The sequence below is a fragment of the Thalassophryne amazonica genome, chromosome 4, assembly GCF_902500255.1.
Source record: "Thalassophryne amazonica chromosome 4, fThaAma1.1, whole genome shotgun sequence".
In the NCBI taxonomy this organism is placed as follows: Eukaryota; Metazoa; Chordata; class Actinopteri; order Batrachoidiformes; family Batrachoididae; genus Thalassophryne; species Thalassophryne amazonica.
Window position 1 is genome coordinate 110,061,187 of NC_047106.1, and position 23,467 is coordinate 110,084,653.

The window sequence follows — 23,467 nt, forward strand, 5'->3', positions numbered from 1 at the left end:
TCTGTTAGCAGAATAAATCATATGTTGATCAATTAATTATATCATTTACTAACAGGGACTTAGAAGAGAGAGACCTAATGTTTAATAGACCACATTTAATTGTTTTAGTCTGTGGTGCAGTTGAAGGTGCTAATTATTTTTTCTGATTTCTTCAGGTTTATTTCTGTTTTTATAAATTTGCAAAAATCTAAAAAAAAAAAATCACTTTGTCATTATGGGGTATTGTGTGTAGAATTTTGCAGAAAAAATATATTTCTTCCATTTTGAAATAAGGCATTAACATAAGAAAATGTGGACAAAGTGAAGCACTGTGAATACTTTCTGGATGCACTGTATATAAATAAATTCACCCATCTTTAGGTGACCTTACATGAAAAGGAGAAATGCTTACCTAGCAGCAGTTTCAATGTGTCGGAGTTGTTCTGGAAATTTCAGCCAGGCCACATCAGCTTTCTGAGCTTGCTGTGGTGAATAAGAAACATTTTATTAAGTGTGATTATACACATATATCTTTGAATGTGGGAAACTCAGGGGATCATGGGAGCACATGGTACTTTCCATCACGACGTAATGCATAAGATTCATGCCAGGTTTGTTTGCTTTGGTGTCCACTAATTTCAGCAAAGATGCCATTCGAAAGCCAACTGCACTGCCGGCATAGCCACCCTTAGATCAAAATCATAAAATAAGACTGAGTGAAGAACACCATGAGACCACTCAAAAGCTCCAGCAAAATATTTCACTCACGGCATTCATGTAATTTCCTGTTTTTAACACCAGACGAATTACAGAATGGAGATGATCTGACTCCAGCAGCTCTGAAAGAGAGAAAAATGTGAATTGTAAAAAATCTGTAGGAGGTTTTTTTTAAAAAAAAAAACCCTGTACTGTAACTTTTGGTGCAGTACAGGTGTCTGAATACCTTTTCCTGCAGATGTCAGAGTGCCAATGGATGTTTTCATTTCATCCATAAAGGGGAAAAACTCCTCCTTTAGCACAAGACCATTGAGACGCTCTTCATAACTAACAGAGAGAGAGAGAGAGAGAGAGAGAGAGATGATATTTATTTACTATCACATATGCATTTTAATTCAGTGTTTTCTTATTTCCCATAATGCAATGCATTTCTACGCAACAGTGCATGCATCTAAAATCACTGGAAGGTTGACACTGTTGTCTTCACTGCAAAAACTGTCACTCAAAATAAGTCAGATAATCTGATATCCAGCCAAAATGTCCAAAAAAAAAAAAAAAAATGCCAGTGGGATAAGAAAAACTTACTTGGTTAAAATTCTCAAAACTAGCAAAATGTCTAGGCACTGAATAATCAAAATGTGCCTTAAAACTAGACAGAATTCTCATTTTAAAGTTAGCCTCTGTCTTAAAATAAGGAAAACAATCTTGTTCCTTTGCTTGGACGATTTGAAATCCATTGCCTTTCCTTGTAACTGGTTAAATACAGCTTGATATTAGCTGGAAAAACTTAATAAGAAGAGGTGAGATACATTTTCCCCCAAATAAGACATTTTTTCTTATGTTGAAAAAATGCTTGGCAAGATTATTTTTCTGTTTAGACAAATATTATGTCAAATTTTCTTTAAACAAGACTTTTTTCCTTTCTTAGATATCAGTTTTTGCAGTGTTTATTCTGAGCTATTTGTGTTTTTGATTTTTTTTTTTTCTGGAATATTGGAGCAAAAATGCAGTGAACAAACATTATTGACTGTTAGAATTTGCCTTACTGATGGTCCCCTAAATTCGGTGAACTTAGGATAACCAAATTCCTGAAAGATCTAAACTAATAACATTAAACATGTGAATCCATACTGAGAAACACACAAACCAGAACTCTTCTAACGATTTCACGTGCATGCACCGTTGCTTAGCGATATGTTGCATCATGGGTAATAATAAAACAGAAATATTTCACTTACCTGGGAATCTTGATCAACATTAGCATAAAAAGATCTGCCTCAGGGAGTGCAGAGGGATCACCCTTGAAACCAATCATATCCTTCATCTGAATAAAAACACAAAAAGGTGTTTTTATGAATGTAAAATTACAAGGAACAAGCTTGATATCATGCATCGCGTCAGAAAAAACAACATACTTCACTTTCATCTGGCAACAGTTTACAAAGCTCCCTCAGTTTTCCAGAACCAAAACTGGGACCATTTCCTGATTGAATTGCTTCAATCATGTCTTTCACAGGCCTGTGGACAAAGGTGGAGATAAGAAATCAGTAGAAACCACCTTCAGAGGGAAGATGCTTCACAGTGTGTCCCTGAACCGACCAGGCTGCTGGGACCAACAGCCCCACCTGTTCAATAACTGAATTGCACACCAAGTTCATTCCTCACAAAATCTGTTACACAGCTCGAACGATGAGCCTTGCTTTCTGAAGAAATATGTGCGAGAAATTTAAACACACTCAGAAAATGCTAAGAAACACAATGGTCTGTAAAAGAGCTGACATGTTCAGACCTCCAGTTGCCATATTTCAATCTAACCTCCCTGTTTTTGGTTTGGAGCTGAAAGTGGAGCACTTTGAGTGGAAATACAAATTCAGAAATTCTTTGAGGAAATGTACGAATATCACAAAGAAGTTTAGTAATTGTCAAGTATTTCAGAAAGTGAAAATTTTACACATTGTAGACTCATGACATAAACAAAAAATGTTACAAGTATTGTCTTATTTTAATTTGATAATTACAGCCTACAGCTCTAAAACAAAGTGCATCATTTCACATTGACAAACTCACAGTTTGTGCAGTATAAATAGTATAAACTGCTATGTCTGGTTCAGTACACACAACCACACTCCCCGGAAGACTGTTGACTTGACAGTTGTCCAGAAGACACTCATTGTCACTTAAGCCTCAGAAGGTCCTTGGTGAAAGGGCCAGCTGCTCACAGAGTGATGTATCAAAGCATATTCATGGAACGCTGACTGGAATGGGAAAAAGTATGGTAGCAAGAGATGCACAAACAACAAGGATGACCACAGCTGCAAGAAGTGAAGGAACACTGATTCAAAAATTTGGAGGAGCTTCACAAGGAGTGGACTAAGGCTGGAGTCAGTGCATCAACAGCTACCACACACAGAGAGGACCAGGAAATCACTAGCAAGTGTTACATTCTGAATATCAAGCTACACCTGAACAAGAAATAATGTCAGAAGCACCGGGCTAAGGAGGAAAAGAACTGGACCATTGTTAAGTGGTCCAAAACTCCTCTTTTCAGATGCAAGTATATTTTGCTTTTCCTTTAGAAATCAAACTCTCAGCGGAGATGCACAGAGTCAAAGTTGCTTGAAGTCCAGTTTGATGTGTTCCACAGTCAGTGATAATTTGTGGTGCCATTTTGTTTCTCAAAATTCTACACACAAACCCCATAATGACAATGTGAAAAAGGTTTACAGATTTTGAAAATTTATAAAAAAAAAAAACAACAAAAACAAAACAAAAAACTAAGAAATCACGTGTACATAAGTATTCACAGCCTTTACCATGAAGCTCAAAATTGAGCTCAGATGCATCCTGTGTCCACTGATCATCCTTGAAGATGTTCTACAGCGTACTTGGAGTCCACCCTGGGGTAAATTCAGTTGATTGGGCATGATTTGGAAGGCACATACCTGTCTACATATAAGGCCCTACCTTTGACAGTGCATGTCAGAGCACAAACCAAGCATGAAGTCAAAGGAATTGTCTGTACACTTCCAAGACAGGATTGTCTGCAGGCACAAATTTGGGGAAGGGTACGAAACATTTCTGCTGCTTTGAAGGTCCCAATGAGCACAGTGGCCTCCATCATCCATAAATGGAAGATGTTGTATCTGCCAGAACCTGATAGTCACTGTCAGAGCTCCAGCATTCCTATATGTAGAGAGGAGAACTTTTCAGAATGACAACCACCACTGCAGCAATCTACCAATCAGGCCTGTATAGTACAGTGGTAAAAGTCACATGGCATCTTGCCTGGAGTTTACCAAAATGCACCAGAAGGACCCTCAGACCATGAAAAAACAAAATTCTCTGGTCTGATGAGACAAAGATTGAACTCTTTGTGTGAATGCCAGGCGTCATTTTTGGAGGAAACCAGACACCATCCTTATAGTGAAACATGGAGGATGTTTTCAGCAGCAGGAACTGGTAAGACTCGTCAGAATTGAGGGACAGGTAAATGCAGCAATGTACAGAGACGTCCTGGATGAAAACCTGTTCAGAGTGCTCTTGACGTCAGACTGGAACGACATTTCATCTTTCAGCAGGATAATGACCAGGGGCAGTCCTGGAGGCGGGCCGACCGGGCAGCCGCCCGGGGCGGCACGAACGTGCGAAAAAAAAAAAAAAACCTGTACAAAAAAAAAAAAAACGGGGGGGGGGGGGGGGGGTGTTGTTCCTAACGGGGGTTCGTGGTTACAACGCGCTCAACTTTTCTTCAGAATCAGCTTCTTATGGCTTTCCCCTCACTCATTCCCGCAGCTTCACAGTACGTTAAACAGAGTTCAACAGCGAAGCAAAGACTGCAGCGAAACGAGACGAGTCATTGGATAAATGCTGGGCTTTGTCCCGCCCATCGGACGCTCAGCGTGTCTAGGGTCTATGGGGCAGTGGGCGGGCCTCGGCTGGCCCGGACGCTCAGCTTCTGCATGATGATTGGATGATCTGTCTGAGGCTGAATCCCTTTTTGATTGACAGCGAAATGAGCGAATCAGCGATCTTTTGGTGTAAACATCCGTGGGAGCATTTTTTTAATTTTCATTCTGTTCTGAGTTGAACCGGAGACTTTCCTAATCCTCTTAGGAGCATTTTCTTTGTTAAAAACGACTAGCGACAAATCGAGCTTCTATTTCTGGTGTGTTTTGTTTTGTAGCTGCTTGTGTTTGGAGACTGACTTCTATCACTCTTTCTGACTTCTATCGCAGTTTCTGTCCCTACCGAGCAGCGGGTGCTGCAGAGCCTCTCCACCGTCACAAAGCAACTCACAGGCGGACAAACTTCACACTAGCTTCGCGCCAGTCCCAGCTAGCGAGCGAGCTAGGTAGCAAGCTGCACATAATGGCAGACAATTTGAATGTTGTGGACCGGATTTTGGCGAAGCCATTTGATAGTCTTCCTTACGAAGAAGCCGTGGCTGCTGTCATGGCTTCAGCTCTCAATGGTTTGCAGGCCAAAGTTAAAGCAACAGCCCCCAGTGCAATGTTTGTGCATTGCTGTGCACACAGACTGAATCTGGTTCTGTCTCAGGGGGCTAAATGCTTATCTGAGTGCAGAATATTTTTTGCATCACTCTCTGGGTTTGCCACATTTTTCTCAAAATCCACAAAGAGGATGTCTTTTCTTGAGTCTGCAGGCTGCTCAAGGTTGCCCAGAAATGCTCCTACTCGATGGAATTTCACATCATGGATAGTGAGCACTGTGGCAAACAGTTATGATGCCCTCCTGCAAACATTTGAGATGATCATTGCAGATAAGTCCATGGATGATGACACATTAGACTGTGCCAATTTCTTTGTGTTTGTTATTGCAGTAGTCATTAAAACTGGAAATTTGTTCTTGAAAATAGCTGTTGTGAGTTAATTTGTGGGATTGTGGGTGTTCTGGACAAAGTTAGTGTTTTCATGGGTGGAGTGGAGGTGGTGGCCATGTTAGTGTGCGCGGGGGGCGCACGCAGGGGGTTCTGCCCGTTGAGTAAATCACTCTAGGACCACCACTGATAATGACCCTAAGCACACAGCCAAGATATCAAAGAAGTGTGTTCAGCACAACTCTGTGAATGTTCTTGAGTGGCCCAGTCAGAGCCCAGACCTGAATCTGATGATGATGGAGCTTGAGAGGTGCTGCAAAGAGGAATGGGCAAAACTGCCCAAACAAAGATAGGTGCACCAAGCTTGTGGCATCATATTCAAGAAGATCACAAGCACCTCAATGTGCACTGGACACCATCAGCCAGGTTGTTCATGATATGAGCGCATGGCTTCATTCATGTCAGTAAATTATGTAAGTAAATTACTCCTTGTTTATGTCCATGGCCATGGTTCATGTTCATAAAGGAACATAAGGAGGATAATTCTTGTATTGTCCTCACTTTATAACAGGAATTCAATATTTTACCAGGCAAAACGAAATATATTTGTTTTGTCCTTTCCAACTGTCACGGCCCTGGCCTGTGTTGTTTGGTTTGGAGGTTGGGGAGGGCTTGTTTGTCTTTGTGGCCACTCCTGCCTCTGCTTTCTGGCCAGGTGCTCCTGCTTCACCTCCTCCCTTTTTGTCTGGCTGTGGCTAAACCTGTGGTCTGATTGCGGCCTCATTAAAATCTGAGTGCAGGTGGCGTGGAAGCACTTCTCCTATCTCCCACCACGCACACAGGGCTTGGACTGTTGGAGACCTGCTGAAGCCAGGCATGGACTTTTAAGTTCTTCTGTTATTTGATTATTTACACTTCCACACGCACTGCAACACTTGCACACATCTGACTCACATGTACATGTTATTTTGTTTAAATAAATATTGTTAAACCGGTTCCATGTGTCGTATCCCCTCTTTGTTCCTCCCTTATCGAGCCAGGGGTGACTTGACAGACTGTCAAGTCATCAGGCATCAATTACACATCATAAGAATAATAATAATAACTTTATTAATCCCAGGTGAAATAGTTTTGCCAGAGTGCCAAAACGGTAACCGTAAACATTGCTTTTTTTTTTTCTTTTTGTGTGGTTTTTTTTTGTTTTGTTTTTTTACAGTGAGAACAGAATCATTACCAGTAACATGATTGTCTTACATTTAAACAGTGTTGCCAAAGTAACTTTGAAACATTACTTTATTACTTACTTTTTACAGTTACTTTATACAGTGACTTCATTAGCAGCTGCGGACAACTTGACGGCAGCTGCTGAATGTAACTAATAAGTAGCTAGTAATCTAACTTGGTTATTTTTAAGACTGAGTACTCAGAAAAGTAACTATTAATTACTTTGTTGATTAGTTACTTTGCTGATTACTCAATATTAAGAGTAACCAAGTTAGATTACTAGTTACCTTATTAGTTTATTAGTTGCAAGTTGTCGGCAGTTCTTAATAAAGTAACTGCATGAAGCTGCTAATGAAGTAACTGTATAAAGTACCTGTATAAAGTAACTAAAAAGTAACTAATAAAGTAACTTTTCAAAGTAACTGTGGCAACACTGCATTTAAACAGTACATTCATTGTTCTTATAAAGTTCTGTGCTCTCATTGTTTTGTCCTAACACATCTTTCATTGATTTGTGTACATTTGACCAACATGTGATTGCGAATGGTGCTGTGTGAGCACGATGTGGTATCACACCTCTCACGTGCTCGCACTGTGTTTGTGTACATGCACATGAGCGTGCACAAAACCATCTCTGCGGGATCGTTCCACGCCTGTCCAAACCGTGTGTCCCTCCCGACAGCAGCTGGAATTTTTCGCAGTTTGCCAATTCAGTTTTTTTCTGCCTTTTTTTGGCCAGTTTTTTCACCGGGACCTTGACATGCTGAATCCAAGAATCTAAGGTTTGGCACCGTTTCAAACGTGAGGGAGTCAACTTAGCCTCGTACATAAAAAAAAAAAAAAAGAAAGGGCTCAGAGGAGCGATGCATACCCTGCACATGCATAGAATACTATGCTAGACATTTCAAGATAGGAGGCGTGGTAGTACTGAGACTAATAACTCAGACATTATTAATTTAGTCCTCCTGGTTGCAGATATCCAGGAAATGTGTTTTTCCATACTAGTTGTATTATTTTATGATATTTGGTGTCATAATGACATCACATATGCTATGTAATGGTAAATGGTAAGCGCTGGACTACCTCTCTAGCCATCTCGCTTATGGCAATATATTGGCAATTGCGACATCAATTTATCATGTCTTTGTGGCATCATTATAATATTGCTCATGCTACTGATATGTGCTTTACATTGTCTCTTTCAATCCACTGGTTCAAAAATATCATGGAAAATGTGCATTTAGATATATACTTTTGACATCCTCAATGTTGAGCTCTGACCAATCTGCTCCACAAGTTTATCATGTGGAGATATTCATCCAAATATTCATAAAGTTTGGTGAAGATCTGGTTACTTGTTTCCAAGTTATATTATATGCAGACATACACACATAAGTGATAGCAATGAGGACGAGGGAATGAGGATCAAAATCATCATCCATGTATTTAAAAAGTTGGGTTGGGATGGACATCCATGCTGTCCAATGAGTTTCTTCACCCATAATATGGTTTATTTACCTCCGCCAACAAAGTTGGAGGAGGTTATGTTTTCTGACCCATTTGTTTGTCTGTTTGTGAATAGCCTGAAGGCGACAATTTTTCATATATCATTATGAAATGTTTACTGAATATTCATATCCTGATAGGCAAGAACCAATTCAGTTTTCAAGGTCAAAGGTCAAAGTCAGGAAAAAAATCTTGGAATATTGGAAAAATCCCTATCTTTAACATTGAACAAATTTTCAAAAACAAAACTGTCAAAAAAGATCTTATACTTGAGGGCATTATGTAGAATGGTATCCTTTATCTACTGAAGGTTGAGCCAGATCTGGTCCTTTTTACAGATTTTGTGGCCATTTAAATTTAACATTAAAAACCCCATTTAATGTATATTTTACATTATATCTTAATCAAATGTGCCCTAATCACTCTCATATTTGAAGGTGTGGTGCAGAGTGGCACTCACTATCGCCTGACAAAGTTTGATTCAGATCTGATCCGGATTGTAGATTTTGTAGACATTTGAATTTAATATTGAAAAGCCCATTTGGTGTACATTTTGCATTATATCTCAATCAAAATGACTCAGTCACTCTCATTTTTCTGTTATGGATTTACCTACACCACCAACATTGGATGGAGGTTCCAGTTTTATGCCTGTTTGTCTAGCTTCCAGTTACAGTGAGGAAAATAAGTATTTGAACACCCTGCGATTTTGCAAGTTCTCCCACTTAGAACTCATGGAGGGGTCTGAAATTTTCATCTTAGGTGCATGTCCACCATGATTTTTTAATAATTTATTTGTATGTTACTGCTGTAAATAAGTATTTGAACACCTGTGAAAATCAATGTTAATATTTGGTACAGTAGCCTTTGTTTGCAATTACAGAGGTCAAACATTCCTGTAGTTTTTCACCAGGTTTGCACACACTGCAGCAGGGCTTTTGGTCCACTCCTCCATACAGATCTTCTCTAGATCTTTCAGGTTTGGAGTTTCAGCTCCATCCAAAGATTTTCTATTGAGTTCAGGTCTGGAGACTAGCCAGGCCACTCCAGGACCTTGAAATGCTTCTTACGGAGCCCCTCCTTAGTTGCCCTGGCTGTGTGTTTGGGGTCATTGTCATGGCTGAAGACCCAGCCATGACCCATCTTCAATGCTCTTACTGAGGGAAGGAGGTTGTTTGCCAAAATATCACAATACATGACCCCATCCATCCTCCCTTCAATACGGTGCAGTCGTCCTGTCCCCTTTGCAGAAGAGCACCCCCAGAGTATGATGTTTCCACCCCCATGCTTCACGGTTGGGATGGTTTTCTTGGGGTTGTTCTCATCCTCTAAACATGGTAAGTGGAGTTCATTCCACAAAGCTTCTGTCTTCTCCCATGCCTCTTCTGGATCATCCAGATGGTCATTGGTGAACTTCAAACGGGCCTGGCCATGTGCTGGCTTGAGCAGGCGGACCTTGCTGCCCTGCAGGATTTTAAACCATGACAGCATCATGTGTTGCTAATGTAATCTTTGTGACTGTGGTTCAGCTCTCTTGGAGTGTGATTGATTGAGTGTGTGAACAGGTGTCTTTTGTACAGGTAACAAGTTCAAACAGGTGCAATTAATACAGGTAAAGACTGCAGAATAAGAGGGCTTCTTAAAGAAAAATTAACAGGTCTGTGTGAGACAGAATTCTTGCTGGTTGGTAGGGGATCAAATACTTATTTGCAGCAGTAACATACAAATAAATTATTTTAAAAAATCATACATTGTGACTTCTGGATTTTTTTTTTTTTTTAGATTATGTCTCTCACAGTGGACATGCACCTAAGATGAAAATTTCAGACCCCTCCATGATTTCTAAGTGGGAGAACTTGCAAAACCGCAGGGTGTTCAAATACTTATTTTCCTCACTGTATCAGTCGGAAACCAAGCGCCAAAAAGCAATGACAAATTGTGCATAGCAAAGATAACCAAAGTTCTGTGAAAATGATCTGAAAAAGAATTCAGAAACCAAAAAAGTTTTGGAAAAAAACAGACACCACCATAAAAAACTTTGACTCAAGTGCATGAACTAAATACATACACGTGACATTTGATCACATCTAATTTAGCTTATTGTTAGATAATATCTATGCTGAGTCCATATTTTATGTTAGTGATCAAGTATTTGCCTTTGTTATTTGATTGGAAGTCCCTGAGATCTGGTTTAAAGTTTAACATAAGAGTTAAGTTTCACTTACATTAAGCATCTGCAAGTTTCAGATACAGGGAGGGCTCCCCCTATCTGTGAGAGCCAGTAACATATAGACTAAACCACACCCACTGTAATGCCCACATTGTATAAACATGTTGTGCAAGTTATGTGCGTGGTATTTTCACAAGATGGATGCCGTCTGTGAAGACCCAGGCCTGGTTTTCAACGTGACTTTCAATAAATTCAAAAGCAGTATATATTGATGTGATTCTTTGTAAGGGGGAGTAAGTTACAAAAAGAACCTGGGGAAATTACATTATGAAAATCCACTTCTAACAGGAATTTGACCTTGAAAATTTTTTCCAAAGTAAAATTTGGTGGAATTGGAAACTAGTGCTGGCGGAGGTTTGCACTCTATGAGCACAGTGCTCTAGTTATGGCATTGTTTCTCAGCTCAACGTGTTGCTTTTGTTGGCGAGTCTCAGGTGATACATTTACAGTGGTTGTCAGCGACTGCTCTGCAGGCGTCCTCTCTGAGGTAACCTGTTGGAGCTGTAGAACAGTAGATCAGACCTGTCAGGACATGCTGACTGGGAGAACTGAGCAGTCACATCTCAGAATCAGACATGTGCTCCACTGCAACACATGACGCAAAACCAATCACAGCTTTGGAACACTACCACTGACTCACCACTTAAACTGCTTTAGGAAAATTCCAATGTTCATGCTCCTCTTGGGACTGAGGATGGATACCTGGGCATGGAAGCAAGCACAGACAAGGATATAATCAGCTGCTTAGCAACAGTCACACAGATAATTTACCAACGGGCTCTTAAATACAACACTTTCAAAACAAGCAGCCAATCCCAAAAGGTTCAGGTCACTAGAGCTGATCAAATTTTGATAATCAGGGCAAATAAAACAACAGTATTTGGGAATTTTCTCAATGTTTTCATAAAAAGTGGGTCAAAGGTCAAAGTAAACCTGATCTTGTATCTATTGACAGGAAAAAATGGCAATAAAGAATAGAAATAATACATATTTAATTTCTTCATTCTTTCTTTATTCTGACTGTACCATTTTCCTGAAGTTTTTCTTGCAGACGAATGGACATAAATACTGTTTTTAATGTGTGCAATAAAACTTGCACACAGAGTACAAGTAGGTTTCTGAACATAACAAATTGCATGTGGACAAGATTACCTGGGGAAATTACATTACCTGAGCAAACAGACAGGAAGAAAAGGGACACTCCACCCTGTTGGCAAGCAGTTGTTTTATTGTTAGTGTGCACCTAACCCTACTGTTTGTCCACCATTATGAGGAAGAATCTCTGTCCAGCATACAACCCCCAATTCCAATGAAGTTGGAACAATGATTTACAATGATTACAATGATTTGCAAATCTTCTTTCAACCTATATTCAATTGAATACACAACAAATACAAGATATTTAATGTTCAAACTGATAACTTTGTTTTTGTGCAAATATTTGCTCACTTTGAAATAGATGCCTGTAACACATTTCAAAAAAGCTGGGACAGTTGTATGTTTACCACTGTGTTACATCACCTTTCCTTCTAACAACACTCAATAAGCGTTTGGGAACTGAGGACACTAACTGTTGAAGCTTTGTAGGCGGAATTCTTTCCAATCCTTTCTTGATGTACGACTTCAATTGTTCAACAGTCCGGGGTCTCCATTGTTGTATTTTGCGCTTCATAATGCACCACACATTTTCAATGGGTGACAGGTCTGGACTGCAGACAGGCCAGTCTAGTACCTGCACTCTTTTACTATAAAGCCACGCTGTTGTAAGACATGCAGAATGTGGCTTGGCATTGTCTTGCTGAAATAAGCAGGGACGTCCCTGAAAAAGACGTTGCTTGGATGGCAGCATGTGTTGCTCCAAAACCTGAATGTACCTTTCAGCATTGATGGTGCCATCACAGATGTGTAAGTTGCCCATGCCATGGGCACTAACACACCCCCATACCATCACAGATGCTGGCTTTTGAACTTTGTACTGGTAACAATCTGGATGGTCTTTTTCCTCTTTTGTCTGGAGGACACGATCTCCATGATCTCCAAAAACAATTTGAAATGTGGACTCATCAGACCACAGCACACTTTTCCACTTTGTGTCTGTCCATTCCCCGCGACCCGACTCCGGATAAAGCGGAAGACAATGGATGGATGGATGGATGTCTGTCCATTCAAATAAGCTCGGGCCCAGAAAAGGCAGCAGCGATTTGTCTGTTGTTACAAAACCTCAGAATTAGTGCATTATTCAACATTAAAAGATGTATGCTATATTTTAACTTTGAACAAATGACAGCATTGACATTAATGGAGTTATTCTATCGGTATTAATGTTATTTATAAATCAAAACCATAAGTCAGCATGACTTTATTTTTCAAGACCTCCGCCTGACCGGAGTGTTGTAATTGATAGAGAGCTGGCTTTATGGCTGCTCTCAGGGTGCCTCTGTGTTGGGAGCTCTGTAGTAAACAAGAGCTTCCAGCAGGGGCAGAATGTTCAAAGACAATAGTGTGGTCTCAGTGTGTGGGTCTGTTACTTTTAATATTAGTAGAAGTTATTGTGGCATTAAAACTTAAATTCGTTTTACTAGTAGTTGCAAATGTACCAGAGACAATATTGGAATTTATCTGTTATCGGTTATCTGTAACTTCCGATACATTTTTGGGTGGTTTATTGTTTTATCTTTATCGAAGATAACTTTTCAGTTATCTGATTATCTGTTATCGAAGTTAATTTTTTGGTTATCTGTGCCCACCACTGGCCAAATCACAACAAAGGTGCCTCAGTGCACTTCACACAAGTAAATTCTAACCTTACCAACCCCTAGAGCAAGCACACAGGCAACCGTGGTAAGGAAAAAACTGTCTCTGATGATATTGAGGAAGAAACCTTAGCAGACCCGACTCAAAGGGGTGACCCTCTGCTTAGGCCATTCTAACAGTCTAACAGTCTAGGTCTGAAGAACATGCCTCTATTTACTGCTCAAGAAATACCATATATTTTAATGTATTGGTAAATAACTGTGGTTAAAGTATCACTGACCATTTCTCCCTTTGAGGCGGAGGCTGTCAGGCCCCTCATGCTTTGGGCCTTGAGCTGCTGTTGGCCCTGCTTACGGCTGAACAACTCCTTCATGCGGTCTGTGTCCAACTCGTACTCCCCTTGTGTCCCCTCTTCTGTCCAGATGTTGTGTTTCCCTATCACACTATGTTTGGGAAGGGTCTCCCAGTTGAAACTTCGCATGTTGGAGCATTGGCCCTTCCCCATGGCACTGATGCCCATGCCGTGCAGGGCTGGAGGTGGTGGGGCAGGAGGAGCAGGAGGGGGTGGAGGCGGTGGAGGAGGAGGAGGAGGAGGAGGTGGGCCTTCTTGTTGCATTATTTGACAAGAAGTTGCCAGTAGGTCTGAATTGCTGTCATGGACTTGCATTGCTGTCATGGTCTCAGTCACACATTAGCAGAATTAAAACCTGCAAAATATTTTGGGTGAATCGTTAAAATTTTTATATGGCACATTTATATATCATATTCTTTTTAAAGGATGTCACACTGAAATATACAGAATAGGGTGAGAACATCCATCCATCTATCCATCTTCTACCGCTTAGTCTAATTAAGGGTCGCGGGGGGCTGGAGCCTATCCCAGCAGTCATAGAGCTCGAGGCGGGGTACACCCAGGACAGGACGCTAGTCTGTCGCAGGGCCACAAATAGACAAACAAACACAGACACACCCACACACACACACCTACAGACAATTTTAAAGATTCCAATCCACCTAACCCGCATGTCTTTGGATGTGGGAGGAAACCGGAGCACCCGGAGGAAACCCACACAAACACGGGGAGAACATGCAAACTCCACACAGAAAGGCCTATGGGAATTGAACCCACAACCTGCTCGCTGAGAGGCAACAGTGCTAACCACTAAGCCACCGTGCTGCCAGGGTGAGAACACTTACAGTAAATTTTGCTGAATAAAATTTACTTTGCTGGGATAACATTTGGTCCCAGTCTAAATAGAGTTAAATACACTCTATTATAGAGTGAAATCAGCTCTACCGTCTTGTCAAATCAAGTATTATTACTCCAATAAGAGTTGATTTTACACTGTGATAGAGTATATTTAACTATATTTGGACTGGGACCAAATGTTATCCCAGCAGAGGAAATTTTACTCAGCAAAATTTACTGTCTAGAGTGCTGAGTAATAGATGACACTATCACTTTCTGGAAAAAATGCATCATCGTGTAATACCACTGATGTTAGTTTGAGACCAGTAGTCTATGCAGAAAACCACTTTTTAATAACTCACACAGTTCCTGAGATATGGTCAGTAATGCATTTTAGATGATGACTTTAGGTTTGACCTTGACATTAAACCTATGAACTTGCCATTACCTGTGTTGAGACCAGAGACCACCGAGTTTATCCACCAGCTTTGATTGAAACTACTATTTGTGTTTTGGAGATAGCACCACAGAGACACAGACAGATTTAGCCTCTTTCTAGTTCATGGCAAAGTTAATAACCACAAAGAGATGCAGTGTGATTAGTATGACACCTGGAAAAAGTTCTGCCTACAGGATGGTTTTAACTTCTGTGCTGCTGCATGGCACTGCAGCTCAATCAAAGTTTGGAGAAGGTCTTGAGGCTGTTTGTTTTTACAGTTCCACATCACCACTGGATGGAAGTGTTACATACCAGCACCAGAGACAATAGTAGGAAACAGCTACCACATTATTGTTCTCAGGAGAGTCCCAGCCTTGTCCCAATTCAAGGGCCACGTCCTTCAAAGGCCGCATGCATCATAGTGGTGCAACTAGGCTGTCCTATTCCGAAAGCTCCTTGGAATGCGGGTGATGAATGCAGCCTTCTTTCCATCGAAAACGAAAGGTACAGCAGGTGTACCCTTCATCACCCAAACAATCCCAAGAGTAATTGCATGGTTTAAAAAATCCCAAGAAAAAACTGTGGGTACATTAACAAAAAAATTAAATTAAATGAAATTTTTAAAAAGTTAAAATTCAGACCCCATATGTACAATTAAATATTGAAAAATGATGACTAAACTAGGGCAGCATGGTGGTTTAGTGGTTGGTACTGTTGCCTCACACGCTCCAGGTGCTCCAGCTTCCTCCCACATCCAAAGACATGCAGTTAGGTGGATTGGAAACTTTAAAATGTCCATAGGTGTGCATACGGGTGTGAATGTGTTTGTTTGTCTATATGTGGCCCTGCGACACACTGGCATCCTGTCCAGGGTGTACCCTGCCTAACGCCCTATGACTGCTAGGATAGGCTCCGAACATGCCGTGACCCTTAATTGGAGTAACCAGTTGATGATGACTGAGTTTGTGAGTGATTACTAAACTACAGGTTACGCCCACTACACTAGCTTGTCGCAGACAGCTGTCAAGTTTAGTTGGTGACAAAGGCCAGGGGTGTGATAATCTAATGACGCAATCACAAACTGGTCCATGGGCTAGACAGTCTCATTTTGAAACAGATAGTTCAGCCTCTGCTGTCTCAGAAGGCCACATGTTCACAGAATGCAGCCTTCAACGGGTAATGGCCACTGACGTGAGACGCAGCCATTGTGTGTTATTTTGTTGTGGTTCAAGCCTGTCACCTGATTGGGGATGCACATCAGCGCATCAAAATACTTCTGTGTTGCTTAGGTATTTACAAATTATTCTTTGAAATACACTTCCCAATAAAATGAAAATGGAGACAAAGCATTGCAAACCTGATTCCATTTCTAGAGAATGTCAGACAGTCATGATATCCATCAAGAGGATGGCTATAGGCTGCCCTTTGGACAGTACCAGAGGAGAAGATGGTGAAACACTGAAACACAGGTCCTACATGACTTAAAAAAAAAAAAAAAAATAGACAAATTGTTTGCTAAGATGCTTCACTTATTCCAAGAATGTTTCACAAGTCTGGAATCAGCTGAATTCAGTGGCAGCCATAAATTCACAGTTCCAGTTGACATGTCTCAGCAGTAGGTCCTGAGAGACAATGTGAAGCCTCTATCGATGAGTAAATCATTTGTAATTAAATAGTATGAGTGATGTTATGATGTCAAAAAGACATCAAGAAATTAGGTCATAATTGCTTGAGAAACACATTTTCCAGGATATCTCTAGAACTAATAAGGGTAGAGAGGTGACAAAAGCTGGTATCAATCACCTAATCATTTGTCATTACCTGGAGTAAGTGGCATCACACAAACGTCAAGAAATTACATCACTGTAGTCTGAAATACATGGGGATGGACAACTGAGTGATTCTGTATATTTTCTTCAGCAAAATGTCCAAATATTAGGTTTTAAAGTAAAAAATGTTGCAATGCTACAATTTACCAAGAGATTAATTGCAGTTGACTTAATAAAAATACTTTCAATCAATCAATCAATCAATCAATTTTATTTATATAGCGCCAAATCACAACAAACAGTTGCCCCAAGGCGCTTTATATTGTAAGGCAAGGCCATACAATAATTACGTAAAAACCCCAATGGTCAAAACGACCCCCTGTGAGCAAGCACTTGGCTACAGTGGGAAGGAAAAACTCCCTTTTAACAGGAAGAAACCTCCAGCAGAACCAGGCTCAGGGAGGGGCAGTCTTCTGCTGGGACTGGTTGGGGCTGAGGGAGAGAACCAGGAAAAAGACATGCTGTGGAGGGGAGCAGAGATCAATCACTAATGATTAAATGCAGAGTGGTGCATACAGAGCAAAAAGAGAAAGAACACTCAGTGCATTATGGGAACCCCCCCAGCAGTCTAAGTCTATAGCAGCATAACTAAGGGATGGTTCAGGGTCACCTGATCCAGCCCTAACTATAAGCTTTAGCAAAAAGGAAAGTTTTAAGCCTAATCTTAAAAGTAGAGAGGGTGTCTGTCTCCCTGATCCGAATTGGGAGCTGGTTCCACAGGAGAGGAGCCTGAAAGCTGAAGGCTCTGCCTCCCATTCTACTCTTACAAACCCTAGGAACTACAAGTAAGCCTGCAGTCTGAGAGCGAAGCGCTCTATTGGGGTGATATGGTACTATGATGTCCCTAAGATAAGAAGGGACCTGATTATTCAAAACCTTATAAGTAAGAAGAAGAATTTTAAATTCTATTCTAGAATTAACAGGAAGCCAATGAAGAGAGGCCAATATGGGTGAGATATGCTCTCTCCTTCTAGTCCCCGTCAGTACTCTAGCTGCAGCATTTTGAATTAACTGAAGGCTTTTCAGGGAACTTTTAGGACAACCTGATAATAATGAATTACAATAGTCCAGCCTAGAGGAAATAAATGCATGAATTAGTTTTTCAGCATCACTCTGAGACAAGACCTTTCTAATTTTAGAGATATTGCGTAAATGCAAAAAAGCAGTCTTACATATTTGTTTAATATGCGCTTTGAATGACATATCCTGATCAAAAATGACTCCAAGATTTCTCACAGTATTACTAGAGGTCAGGGTAATGCCATCCAGTGTAAGGATCTGGTTAGACACCATGTTTCTAAGATTTGTGGGGCCAAGTACAATAACTTCAGTTTTATCTGAGTTTAAAAGCAGGAAATTAGAGGTCATCCATGTCCTTATGTCTGTAAGACAATCCTGCAGTTTAGCTAATTGGTGTGTGTCCTCTGGCTTCATGGATAGATAAAGCTGGGTATCATCTGCGTAACAATGAAAATTTAAGCAATGCCGTCTAATAATACTGCCTAAGGGAAGCATGTATAAAGTGAATAAAATTGGTCCTAGCACAGAACCTTGTGGAACTCCATAATTAACCTTAGTCTGTGAAGAAGATTCACCATTTACATGAACAAATTGTAATCTATTAGATAAATATGATTCAAACCACCGCAGCGCAGTGCCTTTAATACCTATGGCATGCTCTAATCTCTGTAATAAAGTTTTATGGTCAACAGTATCAAAAGCAGCACTGAGGTCTAACAGAACAAGCACAGAGATGAGTCCACTGTCTGAGGCCATAAGAAGATCATTTGTAACCTTCAATAATGCTGTTTCTGTACTATGATGAATTCTAAAACCTGACTGAAACTCTTCAAATAGACCATTCCTCTGCAGATGATCAGTTAGCTGTTTTACAACTACCCTTTCAAGAATTTTTGAGAGAAAAGGAAGGTTGGAGATTGGCCTATAATTAGCTAAGATAGCTGGGTCAAGTGATGGCTTTTTAAGTAATGGTTTAATTACTGCCACCTTAAAAGCCCGTGGTACATAGCCAACTAATAAAGATAGATTGATCATATTTAAGATCGAAGCATTAAATAATGGTAGGGCTTCCTTGAGCAGCCTGGTAGGAATGGGGTCTAATAGACATGTTGATGGTTTGGATGAAGTAACTAATGAAAATAACTCAGACAGAACAATCTGAGAGAAAGAGTCTAACCAAATACCGGCATCACTGAAAGCAGCCAAAGATAACGATACATCTTTGGGATGGTTATGAGTAATTTTTTCTCTAATAGTTAAAATTTTAGCAAAGAAAGTCATGAAGTCATTACTAGTTAAACTTAAAGGAATACTCGGCTCAATAGAGCTCTGACTCTTTGTCAGCCTGGCTACAGTGCTGAAAAGAAACTTGGGGTTGTTCTTATTTTCTTCAGTTAGTGATGAGTAGTAAGATGTCCAAGCTTTACGGAGGGCTTTTTTATAGAGCAACAGACTCTTTTTCCAGGCTAAGTGAAGATCTTCTAAATTAGTGAGACGCCATTTCCTCTCCAACTTACGGGTTATCTGCTTTAAGCTGCGAGTTTGTGAGTTATACCACGGAGTCAGGCACTTCTGATTTAAAGCTCTCTTTTTCAGAGGAGCTACAGCATCCAAAGTTGTCTTCAATGAGGATGTAAAACTATTGACGAGATACTCTATCTCACTTACAGTTTAGGTAGCTACTCTGCACTGTGTTGGTATATGGCATTAGAGAACATAAAGAAGGAATAAAGAAGGAATCATATCCTTAAACCTAGTTACAGCGCTTTCTGAAAGACTTCTAGTGTAATGAAACTTATTCCCCACTGCTGGGTAGTCCATCAGAGTAAATGTAAATGTTATTAAGAAATGATCAGACAGAAGGGAGTTTTCAGGGAATACTGTTAAGTCTTCAATTTCCATACCATAAGTCAGAACAAGATCTAAGATATGATTAAAGTGGTGGGTGGACTCATTTACATTTTGAGCAAAGCCAATTGAGTCTAATAATAGATTAAATGCAGTGTTGAGGCTGTCATTCTCAGCATCTGTGTGGATGTTAAAATCGCCCACTATAATTATCTTATCTGAGCTAAGCACTAAGTCAGACAAAAGTTCTGAAAATTCACAGAGAAACTCACAGTAACGACCAGGAGGACGATAGATAACAACAAATAAAACTGGTTTTTGGGACTTTCAATTTGGATGGACAAGACTAAGAGTCAAGCTTTCAAATGAATTAAAGCTCTGTCTGGGTTTTTGATTAATTAATAAGCTGGAATGGAAGATTGCTGCTAATCCTCCGCCTCGGCCCGTGCTACGAGCGTTCTGGCAGTTAGTGTGACTCGGGGGTGTTGACTCATTTAAACTAACATATTCATCCTGCTGTAACCAGGTTTCTGTTAGGCAGAATAAATCAATATGTTGATCAATTATTATATCATTTACTAACAGGGACTTAGAAGAGAGAGACCTAATGTTTAATAGACCACATTTAATTGTTTTAGTCTGTGGTGCAGTTGAAGGTGCTATATTATTTTTTCTTTTTGAATTTTTATGCTTAAATAGATTTTTGCTGGTTATTGGTAGTCTGGGAGCAGGCACCGTCTCTACGGGGATGGGGTAATGAGGGGATGGCAGGGGGAGAGAAGCTGCAGAGAGGTGTGTAAGACTACAACTCTGCTTCCTGGTCCCAACCCTGGATAGTCACGGTTTGGAGGATTTAAGAAAATTGGCCAGATTTCTAGAAATGAGAGCTGCTCCATCCAAAGTGGAATGGATGCCGTCTCTCCTAACAAGACCAGGTTAGGAGGTTTGCTGGCGTACAACCCAGTGTATGACTTTACACAGACAACAAACACTGGCAGATGTAAGGGAGGTGGGGTTTTAGAGGGTCTAACCCCCCATCTTGAGCTGCACCAAAAAGTAAATGACTATGGTACAACTTGCCAGCCAAAAGCTTCAGGCTGTAATTGCCCGTTTTTGACTACTTTTGGTTTTTACCGTCATAATTTACCTTAAAAATCGTTTACTTTGCCTTGTTTGATGTCATTTTTTTCAGCACAACCTCACCTGTGTGACTTCATAGATTTTCTTTCATTCTGACATCCTGAATGAACATAATAAACTTAAATTCACACAAAACCAGAAAATCCAAATAAAGTTTGCTTTTACTGTGAAAACCACAAACATAACAAACCATTTTTATAACTTAGGATGTAGGTATAACTTCTAAATTTCTAAAACATATATACAAACAACAAAGTTATATACAACTGTTTACATTAACATGCAGGAAACTAAATTAAGTGGGAAACTGAATAATTTTTTTTATGTATCATCCATCTCAAAACTTGATTAAATTATAGCAAGTACCTGTTCCAAATGTCCAAAATACATGCTTAAATTTCCTGAGATTGCAGGAAAATGCACCCTTAATATTTTTTTTTTGTCAAATCTCCCTTCTAAGAAACCTAGATCCACCCCTGACGAGGAGGGAATAGTAAATTGACATTGATCAACATGATGATGTTATTAAAAAAAAACAAAAAAAAAAACAACTGTATAGTTTACTCAAAAGATTGCAGGTTTAAGTGGTACTTAGCACTCAACATCACAAATTACTGGACATTTAGAAGCTTTTCATGATGTAGCAAAATCTTTCATTTTTTAAAATACCCTGCTTAAAATTTGTGCACAGTACAGTCTATGCAAATTGTATACAATGGACTCAAACATTCCATCAACCATTATGGTCTTTTAAAACAATATTACTTGTCATGATAACTAAATGAACATTATTTTGTTTATCTGCACATGACTAAAGTGGATCCTGGTTATTGTTCTGACATTTTACTTGTATCTTGAGCGGGCTCTCGCATCTTGGAGTCATTTTTGATCAGGATATGTCATTCAAAGTGCATATTAAACAAATATGTAGGACTGCTTTTTTGCATTTACGCAATATCTCTAAAATCAGAAAGGTCTTGTCTCAGAGTGATGCTGAAAAACTAATTCATGCATTTATTTCCTCTAGGCTGGACTATTGTAATTCATTATTATCAGGTTGTCCTAAAAGTTCCCTAAAAAGCCTTCAGTTAATTCAAAATGCTGCAGCTAGAGTACTGACGGGGACTAGAAGGAGAGAGCATATCTCACCCATATTGGCCTCTCTTCATTGGCTTCCTGTTAATTCTAGAATAGAATTTAAAATTCTTCTTCTTACTTATAAGGTTTTGAATAATCAGGTCCCATCTTATCTTAGGGACCTCGTAGTACCATATTACCCCAATAGAGCGCTTCGCTCTCAGACTGCAGGCTTACTTGTAGTTCCTAGGGTTTGTAAGAGTAGAATGGGAGGCAGAGCCTTCAGCTTTCAGGCTCCTCTCCTGTGGAACCAGCTCCCAATTCAGATCAGGGAGACAGACACCCTCTCTACTTTTAAGATTAGGCTTAAAACTTTCCTTTTTGCTAAAGCTTATAGTTAGGGCTGGATCAGGTGACCCTGAACCATCCCTTAGTTATGCTGCTATAGACGTAGACTGCTGGGGGGTTCCCATGATGCACTGTTTCTTTTTCTTTTTGCTCTGTATGCACCACTCTGCATTTAATCATTAGTGATCGATCTCTGCTCCCCTCCACAGCATGTCTTTTTCCTGGTTCTCTCCCTCAGCCCCAACCAGTCCCAGCAGAAGACTGCCCCTCCCTGAGCCTGGTTCTGCTGGAGGTTTCTTCCTGTTAAAAGGGAGTTTTTCCTTCCCACTGTAGCCAAGTGCTTGCTCACAGGGGGTCGTTCTGACCGTTGGGGTTTTACATAATTATTGTATGGCCTTGCCTTACAATATAAAGCGCCTTGGGGCAACTGTTTGTTGTGATTTGGCGCTATATAAAAAAAATTGATTGATTGATTGATTGATCTTGAATTAAAAAGAGGTGAAACATACTGTATATTTCAAATAAAGAAAATTTGATAAACCTGATGTTTTTCTGTGAATTTTACCTTTTGTTTATTTCAGCCACTGTTGGAATAACTGACTCTGACCCATCTAATCCAGAACAGGAAGGGAAAAGATATGTTACCTGTGATCTCAGTTGACCAGCTGCTCCTCTAGTCCAGTCTTTGTTTCTGATTTACTTCTCAGTCCTCTGTTCTCAGATGTCACCTTCACAGTGAAGCTGAGGTGAAGACAGCGTGTTGAAATGCTTCCTGTGTGTAATACACTGACACGCCCGGGTAAGTCATGTTAGTCCACACCTTTTGTACAGGAGCGCTGCAGACTGTCTGTGGGTCTGCTGCCTTTATGCGAGAGCTGCATACATTCCATAACCTCTCATCTGATATAGTGGGGCGGCATAGCAAAACAATTGTTCATTTTGTGATGGAATTTGGCACACATATTCTAAATTAATTAATGTTTATTTTCAGATATGGAACCATCCTGGAGCTGACCTCTAATGAGCTACAGGGATCAATAAAGAATTACACAGGGGTCAAAATTTAAAAATGCTCCAATCATGTTGAAAACTATACCACATTATTTGTCTGATTATAATGATTTCAAAAAGGTACAGTTTGGACTATCTATGACTGAATGTTCTGGAGTTATGGGGTAAAAACAGCAAAAATGGTGACAAAGATCAATTTCAGTTTGTACAGGAGTCAAAAGTTAAAGTTGCTCCAATTTTGGTAAAAAAAAAAATGCAAATTATTGGTTGAAATAAAAGGATTAATAAATGGAATAGTTTTGACTGTGTTAAATGCTTG

At 40.0% G+C, this 23,467-nt stretch overlaps 1 protein-coding gene across 1 annotated transcript; it reads right to left on the reverse strand.

Annotated features, from left to right (window-relative positions):
- Positions 1 to 269: 269 nt before the first annotated feature.
- LOC117508617 (FH2 domain-containing protein 1-like) lies at positions 270 to 22,904 on the reverse strand. The gene is made up of 9 exons (XM_034168415.1): positions 22,783 to 22,904; positions 13,528 to 13,954; positions 11,134 to 11,195; positions 2,112 to 2,214; positions 1,935 to 2,020; positions 923 to 1,023; positions 748 to 818; positions 559 to 666; positions 270 to 462 (listed from the first exon to the last, which is right to left on the reverse strand). Exons 2-9 carry the CDS (start codon positions 13,921 to 13,923, stop codon positions 388 to 390), a joined length of 1,002 nt encoding a protein of 333 aa, XP_034024306.1. The 5' UTR covers positions 13,924 to 13,954; positions 22,783 to 22,904; the 3' UTR covers positions 270 to 387.
- Between the last annotated feature and the right edge of the window lie 563 nt (positions 22,905 to 23,467).